Raw genomic sequence first — 18162 nt, 5'->3', positions numbered from 1 at the left:
CAATTTCCCTGTGTTGTTTGTGTGTGTGTGTGTGTGTGTGTGTGTGTGTGTGTGTGTGTGTGTGTGTGTGTGTGTGAGAGAGAGAGAGAGAGAGAGCGAGAGAGAGCGAGAGAGAGGGAGAGAGAGAGAGAGAGAGTGTGTGTGTGTGTGTCTGTGTATGTAACTTTGTCATGAAATTCACCACACTGAAGCCACAATGCCACCCAGGTCAGATTCACTTGTTCTTAATGCAGACATTCACACCGGCCACGTAATTTAGCTGGACAGCATTATTTTTTTGAACCATGCTTGATTTTTCAGATTTCTCAGATGAGAATAAACAGATGCGACCAATCAGATCACTGCATTTGCCAACACATGAGCTCATAGCTCAAAAGTTGCACTGGTATGGAATATACAATGATATGGAAATAGTAAATTAATACCTCGGATACACTGCTAGACACTGCACCGGGTCAATCAGCTCTCTGAAATTATTTCTCTATCTCCTCAAACAAGGTCCCAACTCTGCCAACAAGATTTCAAACTGCCCCACTGACATCCTGAAACATGTGCGAAAGTAGTTGAGATACAGCTTCAACTCCTGGATCAAACAAAGGAATTCTCCCTGCAGCTGCCTTCTTGTGAGAGTGGATAAACCCACAATCTCCTTTTCTTCCTGTTTAGAAACATCAGGACCACCTCAGAATTGCTTGATGTTGATTGAATCTGTCATGGTTTGGCATGGCAGACCGTGGGGATGTGGGGAAGGAGGACCCAGGCGCGGTGCTCTGTGTATCCGGTTGTTCAGTCTGATGTCACTAGCCGTGTCTGGACCTAAACTCCGCTGCAGGTCCATATATCAAACGATCACTATGGCATTACTGAGAGTTGAAAAACTGTCTAAAGTCTTTCATCTTTAATAAATCGATCAGCGTTCTGCTCTACCAGGTGTAACAATTGAGTTTAGCATCCAGGCATCCATGAAAACGGAATTTATGACATTTAACGGAGTTAGAAGTTAGCTGGGAGTTAGCTCGCTAGCTTCTATCTAAATACAATATAGCATGTCCTGACTGTGGGGTTTTGGAAACAAATTAAAACGTACAGCTCTGTTATCACTTCCAGCATAAATGAAGACAGAAAACTAAAAAGCAGTGACATTTGTAGGGTTACTGAAGTTGGGCTAGCTGGTATATAATGATGTGCTACGTGACCGCTAGCGACACAGCTATGTTAGCATAATATAAACAAGCTAACTTCTTTTCCACTCGATAAAAGTTAACGTGAGTGTTCTTGGTGGTCAGGAACAAATGTAATCGCATGGCAGGATGCTGTAAAAGGACCAAACTTCAGCCAGGAGAACAACTGAGATAATCCATCTGTAGCCCTCATTTACTCAATACCATTAAATAAATGGGCTTTGGGTTCTTTTTCTAGTGTACTCTCGTACGATGTTTTAAATTAACTTCTCTTTTGTTTCTGGGATCAATGAAGCTTATTCCTTAACAGTAGCACTACACGCGAAAATTAACACTAGTGTCTATAGTGCAGTAAATCATGTCATACACCATGTAAAGTAGAGCATTGCAACCCTCCTTTAATTTACCAAACAATGAAAACAAGAAAATAATAAAATGGCAGATTTCAGTATTCAGGCAAACCAAAAACACACACAGCAATTTACCCACTGTACACAGAATCTCCACACATACAGTGTAAACCACCAGTGATAAAACAATTATAGTCCCAAACTAAACCTAAAGCCGGCAGAGATAAACCCTACGTTGCAGGCCTGTATTGCTCCAGTATAAATCCAAAACGATCTCCCAACCGGAAGTTCTTCACTCAACGAGCAAAAAATAAATAAATAAACTCAGTACCTTGTGAAACGTGCAATTCCCACCAGCTTAATCCAGGTAACAAGTTGTCTTCAGCTCCGTCAGAAACACTCCGCTCTGAATGCAGTAGCACAAAGATGAGGAAGGTCCGTGATCTCCACGTGCTCCACAAGCTACCTGTTTTAGCTTCCCACGTTGCCAGAGGTACTCTGAGTGACGCGGGCACTCAGAGTGACTATCTGGGGTGTGTCCGTCGTTATCCAGTTCGGTAACGATCCTCTGCAGCTTGTTACGTTCCACAACTATAGCGAAACGGCAGCCTACAGTAGTCCTTATTAGCGAACGGCTGGGTTAGCCTCACTTTAACTTAATGCGTGCACAGCCGCAAGAAACAAAGCACACAGTCCAGCAGACTCACGCTGAAACTTTACGTGTTATGTCACTAGCTTACCGACACTGTGACTTATCTGTCCGAAAAGTCAAAACACACTTACTCTTAGTACATAAAAAACAAGCTAACTTCTCCGGATGCTCCGTGTAACTCACGCACCACCGCCCTCTCTTCTCGCGCTCTCGTCTCTTTTTCCCTTTTCCTTCTCCACCCTGTGTTACCTTCACCGACCTTATCCCCGTAGGAAATTACAGTTCTCACAAACAATTCACAAGAAAAGAAAGATAACTTATTTTAAACAATGCAAACATGTTTTTAATAATTTTACATGAACTTTTACCTTTTTAATAAACAAGAAAATTTAAATAAATGAACTCTTTGATATTTATATTCTCAGACTTCACTTATCTTTTACTATTTATGCATCTTTTAAACCCGGGTTACACCCTCCCCCCACTAAATGTCTGGTGTCCTCAACAGACTACCAAGGAACTACAAGAACTTGGGAAGTAGGATGACCTTTTTACATACTCTGGCTCTTAGTCTTTGCCTATAGTGATAACAACCCCTCTATGTATAATAGTGATAGGCTGATCTTTAGCTTTTCCTGGCTCATCATAGGTTAAACGAACTACTGGTTTAATCTGTCTCTTAGGCCTTAGTTTAGGAGTGTCACCCAACAAATTACGGTGTGTATTTGGTTTCTGAGTTTTGGCAGACCGGGCTGTTATGGGATCCAGATCAGGTTCTGGGGCAGAATCTTGATCATCTTCTTCATTTTGGTCAGACTCCTCCTGAATATCCACCATGTGGTCGGGCTCAGTCTCACTGTCCCGATTAACGTCTTCATCCTCCAGTGGCAGTTCCTCCTTTTCACTGCGCTGATCAGAATCCGTTTCATCACTGACGTCATCCTGGTCTCCTGCACAATCCTCTTGTGGCACTGCTTGAGATCTAAGAGCCTGTCTTAATGCTTCTCTCACTCTTTCTTGAGTGTAGTAGTATCTCTGAGGCTCATAGTATTCACTTTCTGAGGACGAATCAGAATCCTGTGACAGCTGAGGGTCAGACGCAACTGTGGCCTGCTTTGGTTTCTTGCCCTTTGGTTTTTGTCTGTCACAACAGTTATTGCCTTCTTCAGGGATTGGCAATTTCACATGTTGGCCAATAGGAAGGATATGGTCTCTGTGGATTGTTTTCAGACGACCACTCCCATTCTCTTTCTTTAGTTGGTAGACAGGAAGGTTGGGCATTTTTCCAACAACTTGGTAAGGTATTGGACTCCATCTTGTTTGCAACTTGTGCTTCCCTTTGAGACCCCAGTTCTTTAGTAGGACTCTGTCTCCTATCTCTAGAGACTGGAAACAAACTCTCTTGTCATAGCCCTTTTTGTTCTTCTGATGGACTTTGTCTGCCGTCTCGGATGCTAGCTTGTAGGCTTGACGGAGATCTTCTTTAAGCTTTGACACATAGCGTGAATGACTTTCCTCAGCTTTGTCAATTGTGGTCCCAAAGCACAAGTCCACTGGCAGTCTGGCTTCACGGCCAAACATTAGGAAGTATGGCGAAAAACCAGTTGCATCACATTTTGTACTGTTGTAAGCATGGACCAAATAAGGGACATGCTGGCTCCACTGACGTTTCTTTTCTGTGCTTAGAGTACCCAACATAGAAAGCAGCGTTCGATTGAACCGCTCTGGCTGAGGGTCTCCTTGCGGATGATACGGAGTAGTGCGCGACTTCCGTATCCCCATGTTCTTCAACAAGTCTTTGATCAGACGACTCTCAAAGTCTCGCCCCTGGTCTGAATGGATACGAGCCGGAAGACCATAGTGGACGAAAAACTTATCCACTAGGATTTTGGCCACTGTTTGAGACGTCTGATTCTTGGTCGGGAATGCCTGGGCGTAGCGCGTGAAGTGATCTGTGACCACTAAAACATTTCTCATGCCCTTGGAATCCGTCTCCATTGAGAGAAAGTCAATGCACACCAGATCCATAGGTCCACTGCTGGAGATCTGGTGAAGCGGTGCGGCTCTCTGGGCAGGAGTCTTGCGTGTTATGCATTCACCACAACTTTTGATATGGTCCTCAGTGTCTTGCAACATTCTGGGCCAGTAGAACCTTCGACGGAGTAAATCCAGAGTTCTCTCTATGCCGAGGTGTCCTGAGTCATTGTGTACTGATCTCAACACAACATCATGATACACCTTGGGCAGGACTAGCTGATGGACCTCCTCCCCTGAGTGACGTTTGGTGATGCGATAGAGCAGACCGTCACTCAGCAGGGTCAGCTTATCTTTCTCTCTTTTTAGGAGCGACAGCTCCGGTGTGTTGCCTGTCCATAAATTCTGTTGAACAGCTTTGACCGCTGGACCAATGACTGGATCCTCTTTCTGTGCCTTAGCGAGATCAGCTTTTGAGACGTGTTCCAGTGACTGTAACTCCATTGTAAGAGGAAATGCATAGATGTCAGGGATGCATTCCGGGGAAGCCCCGGTTTGGTCGACACATCTGGTGGGACACCCTGGGCTTTCTGAAACTTGTACTCTTTTGCAGATGGATTTAACAGCTGCCTCTGGTATAGTCTCCCATTCAGCATCAGTGTCAAAGTTTCTGGAGAGGATGTCTGCATCTATGTTATGCTTGCCTGGTCTGTAATGGACATCAAAGTCATACGTGGACAAAGCAGCTAACCATCTGTGTCCCACGGCATTGAGCTTTGCCGTAGACAGAACATAAGTCAAGGGGTTATTATCTGTTCGCACTGTAAAGCGCGCCCCATACAGATAGTCATGAAAGCGATCAACCACAGCCCACTTTAATGACAGGAACTCCAGCTGATGTATGGGGTACCTCTTCTCAGCCTGACTTAACTTCCTGCTGGCAAATGCAACTGGCCTTAGGTCCCCTTCTTGTAGCTGGTATAGGACAGCCCCCAATCCTTTGAAGCTTGCATCCACGTGGAGCTCATAGGGCTTGGTAGGATCAGCGAAGGCTAATACCGGTGCATGGGTTAGGCAGTGGATGATCTGCTGAAAGGCTTTGCTGCAGGCGTCATCCCACCGATCTCCAAAGGGTTCTGACTCTTTCAAGTAGGACTTGTTGATGTCTGGACTCTTTTTCTTGCTCTTTTGTGTCGGAGCATAACCTTTGGTCAGTTCAGTGAGAGGTCTCACAATGGCAGCATAGTTAGCAATGAATCGCCTATAGTATCCGCAGAAACCTAAGAACGATCTCAGAGTCTTTAGGTCGTGGGGCTGAGGCCAGGTGGTAACAGCCTCAATCTTCTGCTGATCAGGAGAGACACCTTGGGCAGACACAATATGCCCGAGGTACTTCACCTGTGGCTGACAAAACTGGCATTTGTCCAGGGAGATCTTTAGTCCTGCTTCTCCAAGACGATCTAGGACTTTAATGAGCCGCTCTTCGTGTTCCTCCAGCGACTTTCCGAAAACAATCAGGTCGTCCAAGTAAACCAGGACTTGGAGGAGGTTCATGTCTCCGACTGTTTTTTCCATTAGACGCTGGAAAGTCGCAGGTGCTCCTGTTATTCCCTGCGGCATTCTCTCAAATTGGAAAAAGCCTAGGGGACAGATGAACGCCGTCTTCTCTTTATCTTCCTCTGCCATTGGAATCTGGTAGTATCCACTACGCAGATCCAGCACTGTGAACCATTTGCTCCCAGACAAAGAATCCAGTGCTTCGTCAATGCAGGGGGTCGTGTACTGGTCTGGCACGGTCCGACTGTTAAGGAGCCTGTAGTCTATGCACATCCGTATGGTGCCATTTTTCTTTCTAACTATTACAATTGGTGAGGCATAGGGGCTACGGGATTCTTTAATGATGCCGGCACAGAGTAACTCTTGCAGATGTTTTCTTACATCCTCTATGTCTGCAGGTGCCAGTCGACGTGATCTTTGCCGAAAAGGTCTTGTGTCAGCCAGGCGGATGGTGTGCTCCACCTCTTTTGCAAGGCCAACGTCCCATTCATGGACTGAGAGGACGTGGGAGCGTTCCGCTAGTTTCTGTCTAAGCCGGCCCTTCCACTCTTCAGGCACAGGAGAGTCACCAAAGTCGATCTGGCTGCTGTCAAATGCTGTCGTCTCTGGTTCTTTGTTTGGCATGGAGATGACGCTTTCGGTGCGATAAAGGTGACCCATGACGGTTCCAACCGGGATAATGGTTTCCCTGGCGGACTGGTTCTGCACCAGGATCCTGAAGCTGTTAACTTGTACCGCATTGGCGGGCACAACCATGGGTTGAAGCAGGACATCACCCGGCAGAGGAGCTAAGGGAGAAGAGTCAAACATCAAGATCTCTTTGCCAACTGTCTGCTGAAAATGAACTTTGCAGGTTATTTGCAAGTCTTTTCCAGGGGGTAAGGACAAGGGATTTGAACCCTGCCAAGTCACACAGCCAACCTGGTCATCTTGAGAGCCTAGGGTGATGGAGTCTGTGAAAGTGGGTAGCGACTCCCTGTGAATTTGGATGCCCAGGCTTTTGGTTATGTCACGCCCCTCTTTTCTGCATTCCTGCACCAAATTGCGGACATGGCTGGTGTTAGTGCCAACAATGACAGGAATCTGCTCTTCTTTTGGGCTTGGACAGATCAGGGCAAGGACAGGTACTGCGTGTTTGGTGCCAGTCACTTCAGCCGGGTACTCAACATCTACCACAACATAGCCGAGGTAGGGGTAACTGACATTGGACTCACTTAAACCCCAAATGTTGAGACCAGTGACTGGATGCACTGGGGTGGAAGGCAGATGGGCTTTGTACCAGGACTCGAATATTATGGTGACCTGTGATCCACTGTCAAATAAGGCATTACAGGGCTGTCCATTCACTTTAAGTGGCACAATACTTGGGGGCCCAATCAGTCCCTCCGGAATTCCAGCTGGGGTGGGAGAAGTCAGAAGACCCTGCTTGACATGACAGTCAGTGTCAGGGGCATTACTTGTTGAAGTACTTGAACTTTCTTTCAGTGTCTTGACAGTTTGGATGAGCTTTCGAATAACTTTGCTCTGCTTTTCAGGATTTTGACACTTTGCGACAAAATGTCCCTTTTCCCCACAACGGTAACAGAACTGCTCATCCAAAGGCGTTCTGTTCTGGTAAGGGGTCCTTGTCTTTGAGTTAGCCTCTACTGCTGCCATGGTAGCCAGTTTTAAAGATGAGTCCGGAACAGTATCTCTTTGGGCTACTTTCTGCTGCAGTCTTTTCACTTGTTTTTTCAAAGCAGCCAGTTCCTTGGTGTCACTGGGCTCACTTGACTGCACTGAGGACGGGCCTTTCTCTTTGACATCAGGGGACTTAGTCATGCAGGTGGCTAACTTGGCCTTAAGCTCTTTAACTTCAGCTTTGAGACTTTGTATTTCTGTATTGTCAGTCCCTAAAGGTTTTGTCTGCACATGCTGGACTGAGGTATTGAGTTTCCTCCTTGATGCCTCATACTCTTCCTCTGTGCGAATCTCACTTAAGAGTTGGAGGAAAGTTGGGGGTTTGGACTTTCTCTCTCTCAGGCGCAGATTAATTAGCATGAGATCGGAAACAACAGCCCCTCTCAGGAGTTGTTCTAGGCGAGCTTTGTCTTTGCTAGAAGCTGGAAATCCTCCTCTCTGAACAACTTTACTGAGGGCCCTCTCCAGACGCCTCAGAAAATCAGACAGTTTTTCACTTGATTGTTGCTGCATTAAGCGGAAAGCAAAATAGAGATCATCCCCAGACTCAGCACTGCCAAAGGCGCTTTCCAAAGCCTCCAGGTATTCAACAGGGCCCACCTCAGGGTCTGACTCACGGACCGATTTGGCAATCTCCAACGCCGGCCCCTTTAAACTTTCCATCAGCCTGCGCCTTTTCTCCTTGTCTGTACAGTCACTTTCCTCTACCATGAGCCATGCCTGCTCAAGCCAATGGTCAAAGGGGTCTTCACTAGGGGGAACTGGTAAGTTCCCTGAAAACAGCCTCAAACGCCGATAACCACCTTCAGCTTGTGGTTTACGTGCCTTCTCCAAAAAATCACCAACCGCTTGCAAGACAGACTCAGTGGAGTTTATGGAAGGATCAGAGCTGCGCTGCGGAGGAGCAAAGCTGCGAAATAAGCTTTGTATGTCTTCCATAGTCCTACCCTCAGTGTCTAAGAGACTCTTCAACTTCACAGCAAAATCGTCACGAGCTGCACATTCATTAAGAGTCACTATCGGCCATCTCTCACCACTGTGCTGGTCCAGCACTTCCTTGGGTGCATTATCTTTAGGTATACTTTGTTTGCACTCGCAGAGAACCATTAGGCAGCTCAAGGGGGTGTGGAACAAGCGCCCTCTAACCCGGACTCGTCCTAGACACTTAATAGTCTCCAAGGTTTCTTCTATCTGGGCTATTTCCACTTCTTCTGGAACCAGAACCAAGAGTGCTTTAGCTTCCTCCAAACCTTCACCCCGACACCACCTCTTCAGCTCTGCAGCGAGCCCGGTGTGGTCTGCCATACTCATAATAGCCAAAAATACTAAGAAGTGTAAACTAGCTACTGTAGGTTAACTTTTAATTTTTTTATTTTTTAATTTTTTTTTTATTTTTTTAAGCGTGTGGCTCCTTTAATACTTCTATGAGACCCAAAAACATCCCAGCGGTGCCTCCATTTTATGTAGCCCTCATTTACTCAATACCATTAAATAAATGGGCTTTGGGTTCTTTTTCTAGTGTACTCTCGTACGATGTTTTAAATTAACTTCTCTTTTGTTTCTGGGATCAATGAAGCTTATTCCTTAACAGTAGCACTACACGCGAAAATTAACACTAGTGTCTATAGTGCAGTAAATCATGTCATACACCATGTAAAGTAGAGCATTGCAACCCTCCTTTAATTTACCAAACAATGAAAACAAGAAAATAATAAAATGGCAGATTTCAGTATTCAGGCAAACCAAAAACACACACAGCAATTTACCCACTGTACACAGAATCTCCACACATACAGTGTAAACCACCAGTGATAAAACAATTATAGTCCCAAACTAAACCTAAAGCCGGCAGAGATAAACCCTACGTTGCAGGCCTGTATTGCTCCAGTATAAATCCAAAACGATCTCCCAACCGGAAGTTCTTCACTCAACGAGCAAAAAATAAATAAATAAACTCAGTACCTTGTGAAACGTGCAATTCCCACCAGCTTAATCCAGGTAACAAGTTGTCTTCAGCTCCGTCAGAAACACTCCGCTCTGAATGCAGTAGCACAAAGATGAGGAAGGTCCGTGATCTCCACGTGCTCCACAAGCTACCTGTTTTAGCTTCCCACGTTGCCAGAGGTACTCTGAGTGACGCGGGCACTCAGAGTGACTATCTGGGGTGTGTCCGTCGTTATCCAGTTCGGTAACGATCCTCTGCAGCTTGTTACGTTCCACAACTATAGCGAAACGGCAGCCTACAGTAGTCCTTATTAGCGAACGGCTGGGTTAGCCTCACTTTAACTTAATGCGTGCACAGCCGCAAGAAACAAAGCACACAGTCCAGCAGACTCACGCTGAAACTTTACGTGTTATGTCACTAGCTTACCGACACTGTGACTTATCTGTCCGAAAAGTCAAAACACACTTACTCTTAGTACATAAAAAACAAGCTAACTTCTCCGGATGCTCCGTGTAACTCACGCACCACCGCCCTCTCTTCTCGCGCTCTCGTCTCTTTTTCCCTTTTCCTTCTCCACCCTGTGTTACCTTCACCGACCTTATCCCCGTAGGAAATTACAGTTCTCACAAACAATTCACAAGAAAAGAAAGATAACTTATTTTAAACAATGCAAACATGTTTTTAATAATTTTACATGAACTTTTACCTTTTTAATAAACAAGAAAATTTAAATAAATGAACTCTTTGATATTTATATTCTCAGACTTCACTTATCTTTTACTATTTATGCATCTTTTAAACCCGGGTTACACATCCATAATACGAGGTTAGTCATTCATATACTGCTGCATGGGCTGGGCTGTAGTTACATCCTAAGGTTTTAAAAACTGAGCTTAAATAAATGATTAGCGGTAGTAAAAGCCGAGAGAGGGCAACAGTGATCACTGACTGTTTTAGGAGCTTTTTGAGATCAAATAGAAGAAAATACATAACATTAAACATGTTAACAACACAAAAGCCATATTAAACGCAGACTACTTTAGGCCCGGAAGTAGGATTCGTCGCGTCATCACTGAACAACCGGATAAACAGTGCGTTTATTTACAGTGTCTGGAAATAACAACAATAAATCCCCGTGGTTTCCCCTGACTCCCGTGTGACAGCAACACCAAATATACATACAATAATAATATAATTCATAACTGCTCAGGGATCCTGGGTCAATCCGACCCAGCTGACAGAATCTTGTTTTGTGAGGGAAAATTTTCCATAAAACGTGACACATTCTGTGTTATGTTACATGAGAGATTCAGATCTGGAAAATGTGGGATTTTGTGTCGTTTTTTCACACATGCTTGGTGTATAATGGCTTCTACACTGGGAGCATCTGTTGGCTTATGTGAGTGTATGGGGTGTAAAAGATGAGTATGACTGTGTGAAATCTAGAATGCTTTTGAAATTGAGGGGGCAGTTCTGGCATGAAGACCCAACTGATTGTCAACAGTGCTCATCCACAGCTTCCCTGCAAAACCATCAACGTCTAATATGAAGATAAAATTGAGGGAGATACAGCAGTGAAAAGGTGAGTAGGAGGGGTAGCTACTTCTAAATGAGCAAATGTTGCAATGACTTGCTATAAATGACACTGACCACAACTGTCAAAGGTGTCAAATTTACAGCTGTCAGATGTAGCTCAACACAGTTACATTTCACAGATGGAGGTATAAACATGTTGTACTTACTGAGTTAAATGTAGAAGAGGCAGGCAAATAAAGCTTAACAAACACAAATAAACAAAAAACTTTTTTGGTAATACTATTCTGCATTGTAATTGTCAACAATAAGCCTGTGTTACAGAGGAAATACCATCAGTGTAATTGTGCGATTTACCTAATCAGTATACACTACCTATAGCTATATAAATATTCACCTTTGTGGTTTATTGAGGGATCCTGTGGGTCCTGTGAGTTGCAAATTGGAGTTTCCATGACTGATGTGTTTGCAGATTTGATAGGCTTAGATCTGATGCCTCAACAAAGTACTTCTAAAATGTAATGCAGACACTGGTCCATTGATTTTATATATATATATATTTTTCTTTTCTTTCTTTTAGGAGCCAAAGCCAGAGTTAGTTTATTGTATCAGTCCAAAAGGGAATGAATCTGGATGCAGCAACGAGGTGCTTCGGCTGGCCATGCTGGAACAGTGGAGTGGCACTACAAGGGTGTGCAGTAGCCAGATATCCCATCTGCTCACACTGGACTTGATCCCTGTATGGTTGACAGACTGCTGCACAGCACTGATGAGGTTTTTGTATGTGTTGATATTTTAATGACTAGACTCAAAAGATCAGAGGAAGGAGGATGACTTTGAACACGATTCACTCTTGTATTTCAGTTATTTCAGATCAAATTTGTTGTCCTTGCTGTCTTCATTTGATTAAAGGAACTGTGCAGTATCTTTACATTGGTCTACTTTTGCTAATTTTAGTGAAAGAATCCTTAATGTATAATATATATTGAACACTGTCACATCTGTAATATTAGAATACGGCTATTTTTTATATTTATTAGGGATGCAACGATGGGGTGTGAAATCAATGAATAGTGGGAACACATATTCATTGTGTTCCCACTAGTGCTGTCAGCGTTAATCCCGTTAAAATGACGTTAACGCCATAACGCGGCAAATCTCCCTTAACGAGTTACCACGGATCGCCCGTGCGTGGGGCTGGATGGCGTCAAGACGTTAACGAGCTAACTGCGCTAATGCACTAAAATGGTAAATAAATGGTAAATGGCCTGTATTTATATAGCGCTTTACTAGTCCCTAACGGTGTGTTCACACCGAACGCAATGGGCGCGTGAAAAAAGCCCCAAACGCCCCTAACTTGACGCGTGCACATTCGCACCTCTACGCGTGTTCAAGAAAAATCCATCGCGCCCCAAAATATCATATTTTAACGCGCGTGAACCGGAAATGTGGGAGGGATGTGGGAGGAAGTTTTGCAAGACCGGTATCTTTGCAAGATGGCAGGTGTCGAGCTAGCGCTTGAGGAGAGAGTCTCCCTTCTCTATTTACTGTGGAGAGCAGAGCAGCGGCGTAAAAGACGTCCTCGCCGTACCTGGGTCCATCAGGTCCTCGAGACGCGTGAGCAGTTTGGTGAGTTTCACCATTTGCTACAGGAGCTGCGCCTGGATGACGGCAGATTCCAGCGATATCATCGTCTGTCACTCGGCCAGTTTGAGGACCTGCTTTCCCGCGTCGGTCCCAGAATTGCCCGCCTAGACACCAATTACAGGCGCTCAATCCCACCAGCAGAGCGCCTGTCCATCTGCCTGAGGTTAGTAAAAGTGTTTAATACGGTAGTCCTTTATTGATACCTGTGCTAATATATGCTAAACCATCCATTTATACACTGCTAACATGGATGTGCTATGCTAACAGTGAATGCTGTCGGCGTTTACTGATAGCATAGCACATCCATGTTAGCAGTGTATACTAACATGGATGTGCTATGCTAACAGTGAATGCTCTCGGTGTTTACCGATAGCAAACTGGTACGAGACGACTTCATAATATTTGTAGTGATACTCAGACGGTCTCATCAAGTCCCGATTTAATTGGATTTATGCTGTTATCAGTGTTTGAATGATAGCATTGCTGTGGTGTCATAGGTATGCTCTCGGTGTTTGCTGATATCAAACTTGTACTAGGACCAATGTGGGTTAATCTTTGTAGTGATACTCACTCCTTTTTTCATTTAGACCTGGTTTAATTCTGGGATAGTTGAATATTTGTTTATGATCACGGCAGATTGTTCTAGATTATATCAAATATATCATGTAATTATCCTTATAATTACAAAATGTTTTATGTAAGATTTATGTTTTGTAATTTTGTAATTTCTATAATGTATTTTGTAACTGCAGTACACATAATAGGCAAGGCAAGGCAAGGCAAGTTTATTTGTATAGCACAATTCAACAACAAGGTGATTCAAAGTGCTTTACAGAGACATTAGAAACAAGAACAAATAAAAAGCATGATTTAAAATTGATTAAAACAAGCAAATAAACTAACTAACTAACTAATTAACTAACAAACAAACAAACAAACAAACAAAACAGTATATAAAATCAAAACAGATAAAATCAGAACGGTAGATAAAATCAGTAGTTAAATGTAAGTTTTGAAATTTAAGCTTAAAAGTGTGGATTTGGTGCTTTATTCAAATGCAGCTGAGAACAGGTGAGTCTTCAACCTGGATTTAAATAAACTGAGTGTTTCAGCTGATCTGAGGCTTTCTGGGAGTTTGTTCCAGATATAAGGAGCATAAAAGCTGAATGCAGCTTCTCCGTGTCTTTGGCGCCAAAGACTATTACCTCAGTTTTGTTTTTGTTTAGCTGGAGAAAATTGTGGCACAACCAGTCATTGATTTCCTCAATGCATTTACCAAGAGCCTGTACAGGGCCTCGGTCTCCTGGTGACATTGTGATATATATTTGTGTGTCATCTGCATAGCTGTGATAGTTTATTTTGTTGTTTATAATCTGTGCCAGTGGGAGCATGTAGATGTTAAACAGAAGGGGTCCCAAGATGGAACCTTGGGGAACTCCACATGTGATACTTGTCTGTTCAGATGTGAAGTTACCTATTGATACAAAGTATTTCCTGTTTTCTAAGTATGTTTTGAACCAGTTTAGTACAGTTCCTGAAAGACCTGTCCAGTTCTCCAGTCGTTTGAGTAATATGTTGTGGTCAACTGTATCAAATGCTGCACTGAGATCCAGTAAAACTAGGACTGACATTTTTCCACTGTCTGTATTCAGACATATGTCATTAAACACTTTGGTCAGAGCGGTTTCAGTGCTGTGGTTCTGTCTAAAACCTGACTGGAAGGCATCGTAGCAATTATTCTGTTTTAAGAAGTAACTGAGCTGTTGAGAAACTGCTTTTTCAATGATCTTACTTAAAAATGGGAGATTTGAGATCGGCCTGTAGTTGTTCATTTGTGTCTTGTCAAGATTGTCCTTTTTCAGTATAGGTTTGATTACAGCAGTTTTTAGTGATTCTGGAAACACACCTGATAATAAAGAAAAGTTGACGATCTGTAACAGGTCTGACTCTAAAGTCTTTGAGACCTTTTTGAAAAAACTTGTTGGCAGGACATCTAAACAGCAGGAGGAGGAGTTCAGTTTACCTAAGATGTCCTCCAGGTCTTTGCTGTTAATAGGGTGAAACTGTTTCATGGTGTTTAAACATTTTTTTGGTGGACACAGTACATATCCTGGATCTGCTGTTGATGTACCAATTGCTTGTCTAATTTTTTGGATTTTTTCTGTGAAGAATTTGGCAAAGTCATTGCAGGCCATGGTCGAATGAAGTTCAGCTGCCACTGACACAGGAGGGTTTGTTAGCCTGTCAACTGTAGAAAATAAGACCCGAGCATTATGGCTGTTTTTAGTGATGATGTCAGAGAAGTAGGACCTCCTTGCATTCCTCAGTTGTAAATTATAATTGTGAAGTTTCTCTTTATAAATGTCATAATGAACCTGGAGGTTTGTTTTTCTCCATCTGCGCTCAGCTTTCCTACACTCTCTTTTTTCATTTTTCACCACTGTGGAGTTTCTCCATGGAGACTTTTTCCTTCCAGAGATAACCTTCACCTTAATGGGAGCAATAGTGTCCATTACATTTAACATGTTAGCATTGAAGCTATTGACGAGCTCATTGACTGACCCTCTGGACAGGTCAGGTGTTAATGGGAAGACCTGGTTAAAAATTGCACTACTGTGTTCAGTTATACACCGTTTTGTGATCACTGTTGTTGATATATTTGTGTGGGCTGAGATTTTACTTTCAAAGAAAACACAGTAATGATCAGACAGGCCCACATCAGACACAGTAACCGTTGAAATGCTCAGGCCTTTGGAGATCAGTAGGTCAAGAGTGTGTCCTCTATTATGTGTGGCCTCTGTTACATGCTGAGTCAGCCCAAAGTTGCCCAGAGTGTTACTCAGGTCTTTAGTCCCTTTGTCCTGAGGGTTGTCCACATGAATGTTAAAATCCCCAACAATAATTACACAGTCAAAATCAACACAGATCACAGACAGCAGTTCACTGAGGTCATTAAAAAAGTCTGTGCAGTATTTGGGAGGCCTGTAAACATTAAGAAACACAACTTTGGATGGGGCCTTCAGCTGTAAAGCCACATATTCAAAAGACTGAAAACTTCCAGGAGATAGCTGCTTACATTGAAATGATTCATTAAATAAGACAGCAACCCCCCCTCCTCTCCTGCTCACCCTGGCCTCACTGATAAAACTGTAGTTAGGAGGGGTCGTCTCGATGAGAACAGCTCCACTGTTACTTTGGTCCAACCAAGTTTCAGTTAAAAACATAAAATCAAGGCTGTGCTCAGTGATTAAATCATTAATTAAAAATGTTTTCCCAGCTAAAGATCTAAAGTTTAATAAAGCCAACTTAAGTGTTTTAGAGGTATTACTTGTCCCCTCGTGTTTGGGAGCAGTCTGTGGCACACAAGGTATGTTTACTATGTTTAAAGATCTTTTAGAGTGCAGCTCTCTGTGTTTTGACTAGGCCACATGTCTCCTGTCACCTAAAAGTACAGAAATTTTAAAACCTTCTAGTAAACAGGGTCCCAGCTTCTCCTGGGAAAAGTCACCACTGCCATAATCCTCACAGCCCGGACCCTTCACACATCACACATCAGACTGCGGAGACAGGGCATGAAGAGGAACTAAGGGGGGCGAGGCTGGGCAATGTGACTTCGATTGCTCTGTTGAGGGTGGGGCTCGATGGCGAACCTTTGGCCGCTCTGGTGGGGGGTTTATGGGGGACAAAAAGGGATTGGGACGGGGGGTAGATCTGAGCCCAGCATTGACCCGCTCCATCATCTCCTCAGTGAATTTCAGGTGTGGGGAGGAGGGAGAAAGGGAGGGGGAGGAGGGTGATGGCCTGTCAGGGGTTTGGGGGACTGGGGAAGGTCGTGGTCCCTTGTCCTGGTCGTTGGTGTTGTTGAGAGAGTTGGAGGCAAATAGGGACCCCTCTTCTTGCCTTAGATGTCTCGCCTTTCTGAGGCTCTTCCTCAGATGCCTTAGATGTCTCTCTTTTCTGAGGCTCTTCCCGGGTGGGGGCAAATGGAGCTCCTCCTCAAGGTTTCTGCTGGGCTTTGTCTGTTCTTGGAGTACTGTTTGTGCCTCTTTATGAGATAACTCCTCGTTTATCTCAGCCTTGGCACCAAGCACAGATGGATGACGTATGGAATAAAACAAGTTGGAGGTGAACAGTTTCACCCCTGACTTGTTAAAATTAAATCCATTTGCTTTGAACAGATGCCTGCGTTCCCAAAAAATATTAAAGTTGTCGATAAAATGCACTGAGTGGTCAGCACATGCTGATATAAGCCATTTATTCAGTGTAAACAACCTGCTGAATCTCTCGTCTCCTCCTCTGACCGGCGGTACAGGTCCACTGATGAATACAGCTGCATTCAGAGAGTTTACAGTATTTAATAATCCAGTAAAGTCCCGTTTCAGAACCTCCGACTGTTGTTTGGACACATCGTTTGACCCTGTATGCAGAACAATGTTTGTCACAGTTGGATATTCATCATCAATTTGAAGAATTCTCTCCTTCAGGTTGTTGACCATATCCTTAGGAAAGCAGAGGACTTTAGTGTTCTTACCGCACATCCTTTGTACATCCTTTACGGCAGAGTCACCCACAATCAGAGTTTCAGGCCTAGCCTTTAGCTTTCCCTGTGGTCTTTTGCTATTCAACAGATTTTCAGACCTTACTTCGCTGCTTTTAGATGGATGGTTGTCCGATATAGATCCAGGGTCCTTTGATAGTGGAGCAAATCTGTTCTGCAGTTTCACATTCAGTTGTTTTGGAGGTTTGTTGTTATTCTTCCTATTCACGGTTGTCCAGTCCTGTTTCCTCCCGTATACAGGGGTAGAAGAGCTTCTCTGTCTCATAGGAAGTGAAAGCCAGTCGGTTTCAGAGATTTCAGCTCGCTGTGCCCTGCCTGTGGTACGTCCTCCCCCTTCCAGGAGACATGATTTATGTCTTGGTTTTGCACCAAGACAGTCCAAGGGGGGATTATCACTTGAGGATTTATAATAATGCACAGAGTCTACTTTCTTGGTCATGTTATCTGTGCTCCTTAGCTGTGTACTAGCTTGCTCATCGCCATTGTTTTGAATCAAAGGCAAGGTTGTTTCATTACCACACAGTCCATTTACCTCCACGTTTACTTCTAAGCGATGAATTTTTGTCTCCAGTACTGCAATCTTCTGCAGGAGGCTGTGGTAGTCATCTGTGGAGAGGGAAGGCATCTTGTTGCTAGTTAGCCTAGCGGTTAGCCCCTTTCCAGGCTATTGAGGCTGCTCGGTGCCCAGACGCTGTAATCAGGCTTCAGCTGTGTCTAGGCCACAGACACACGGAGCGCTGAGGATAAGGTAACTATAAAAATGTTGCTGTTTCTGTTAAGAACACTTTAGTCCTAATGATCTATGAGTGTCCAGAAGCTATCGCAGGTAAGCTCATAAGGAAAAAAGGGAAAAAATCAGCATAAAAATCAATAAAATCAATAAAAGAAGCAAAGCATTAAAGAGCAAAGAGATGAAGCGTCCACACTCACAAAAGGGGAGGAGAAAGATACTCATTTTAAACACTGTTGTCCAGGTTCCTTGCCACCGGGGACTCCTTCAGGACCATCGCGTTCAGTTTTCGAGTCGGTGTGTCCACGGTGAGCCAGATCATCCCCCAGGTAGCGACGGCCATCTGGGACTGTCT

General features: G+C 43.9%; 1 protein-coding gene across 1 annotated transcript; it reads right to left on the bottom strand.

Moving 5' to 3' along the window:
* Positions 1 to 1554: 1554 nt before the first annotated feature.
* LOC113013722 (uncharacterized) lies at positions 1555 to 10145 on the bottom strand. Its single transcript, XM_026154863.2, has one exon. It carries the CDS (start codon positions 8703 to 8705, stop codon positions 2751 to 2753), a length of 5955 nt encoding a protein of 1984 aa, XP_026010648.2. The 5' UTR covers positions 8706 to 10145; the 3' UTR covers positions 1555 to 2750.
* Between the last annotated feature and the right edge of the window lie 8017 nt (positions 10146 to 18162).

The sequence above is a fragment of the Astatotilapia calliptera genome, chromosome 20 (assembly GCF_964374335.1).
Source record: "Astatotilapia calliptera chromosome 20, fAstCal68.1, whole genome shotgun sequence".
NCBI classification, from domain to species: Eukaryota; Metazoa; Chordata; class Actinopteri; order Cichliformes; family Cichlidae; genus Astatotilapia; species Astatotilapia calliptera.
This window is presented reverse-complemented; position numbering and strand designations above follow the sequence as displayed.

Excerpts from the sequence above, each read along its gene's own strand:
- LOC113013722 (XM_026154863.2), bottom strand. The coding sequence starts at position 8,705 with ATGAGTATGGCAGACCACACCGGGCTCGCTGCAGAGCTGAAGAGGTGG.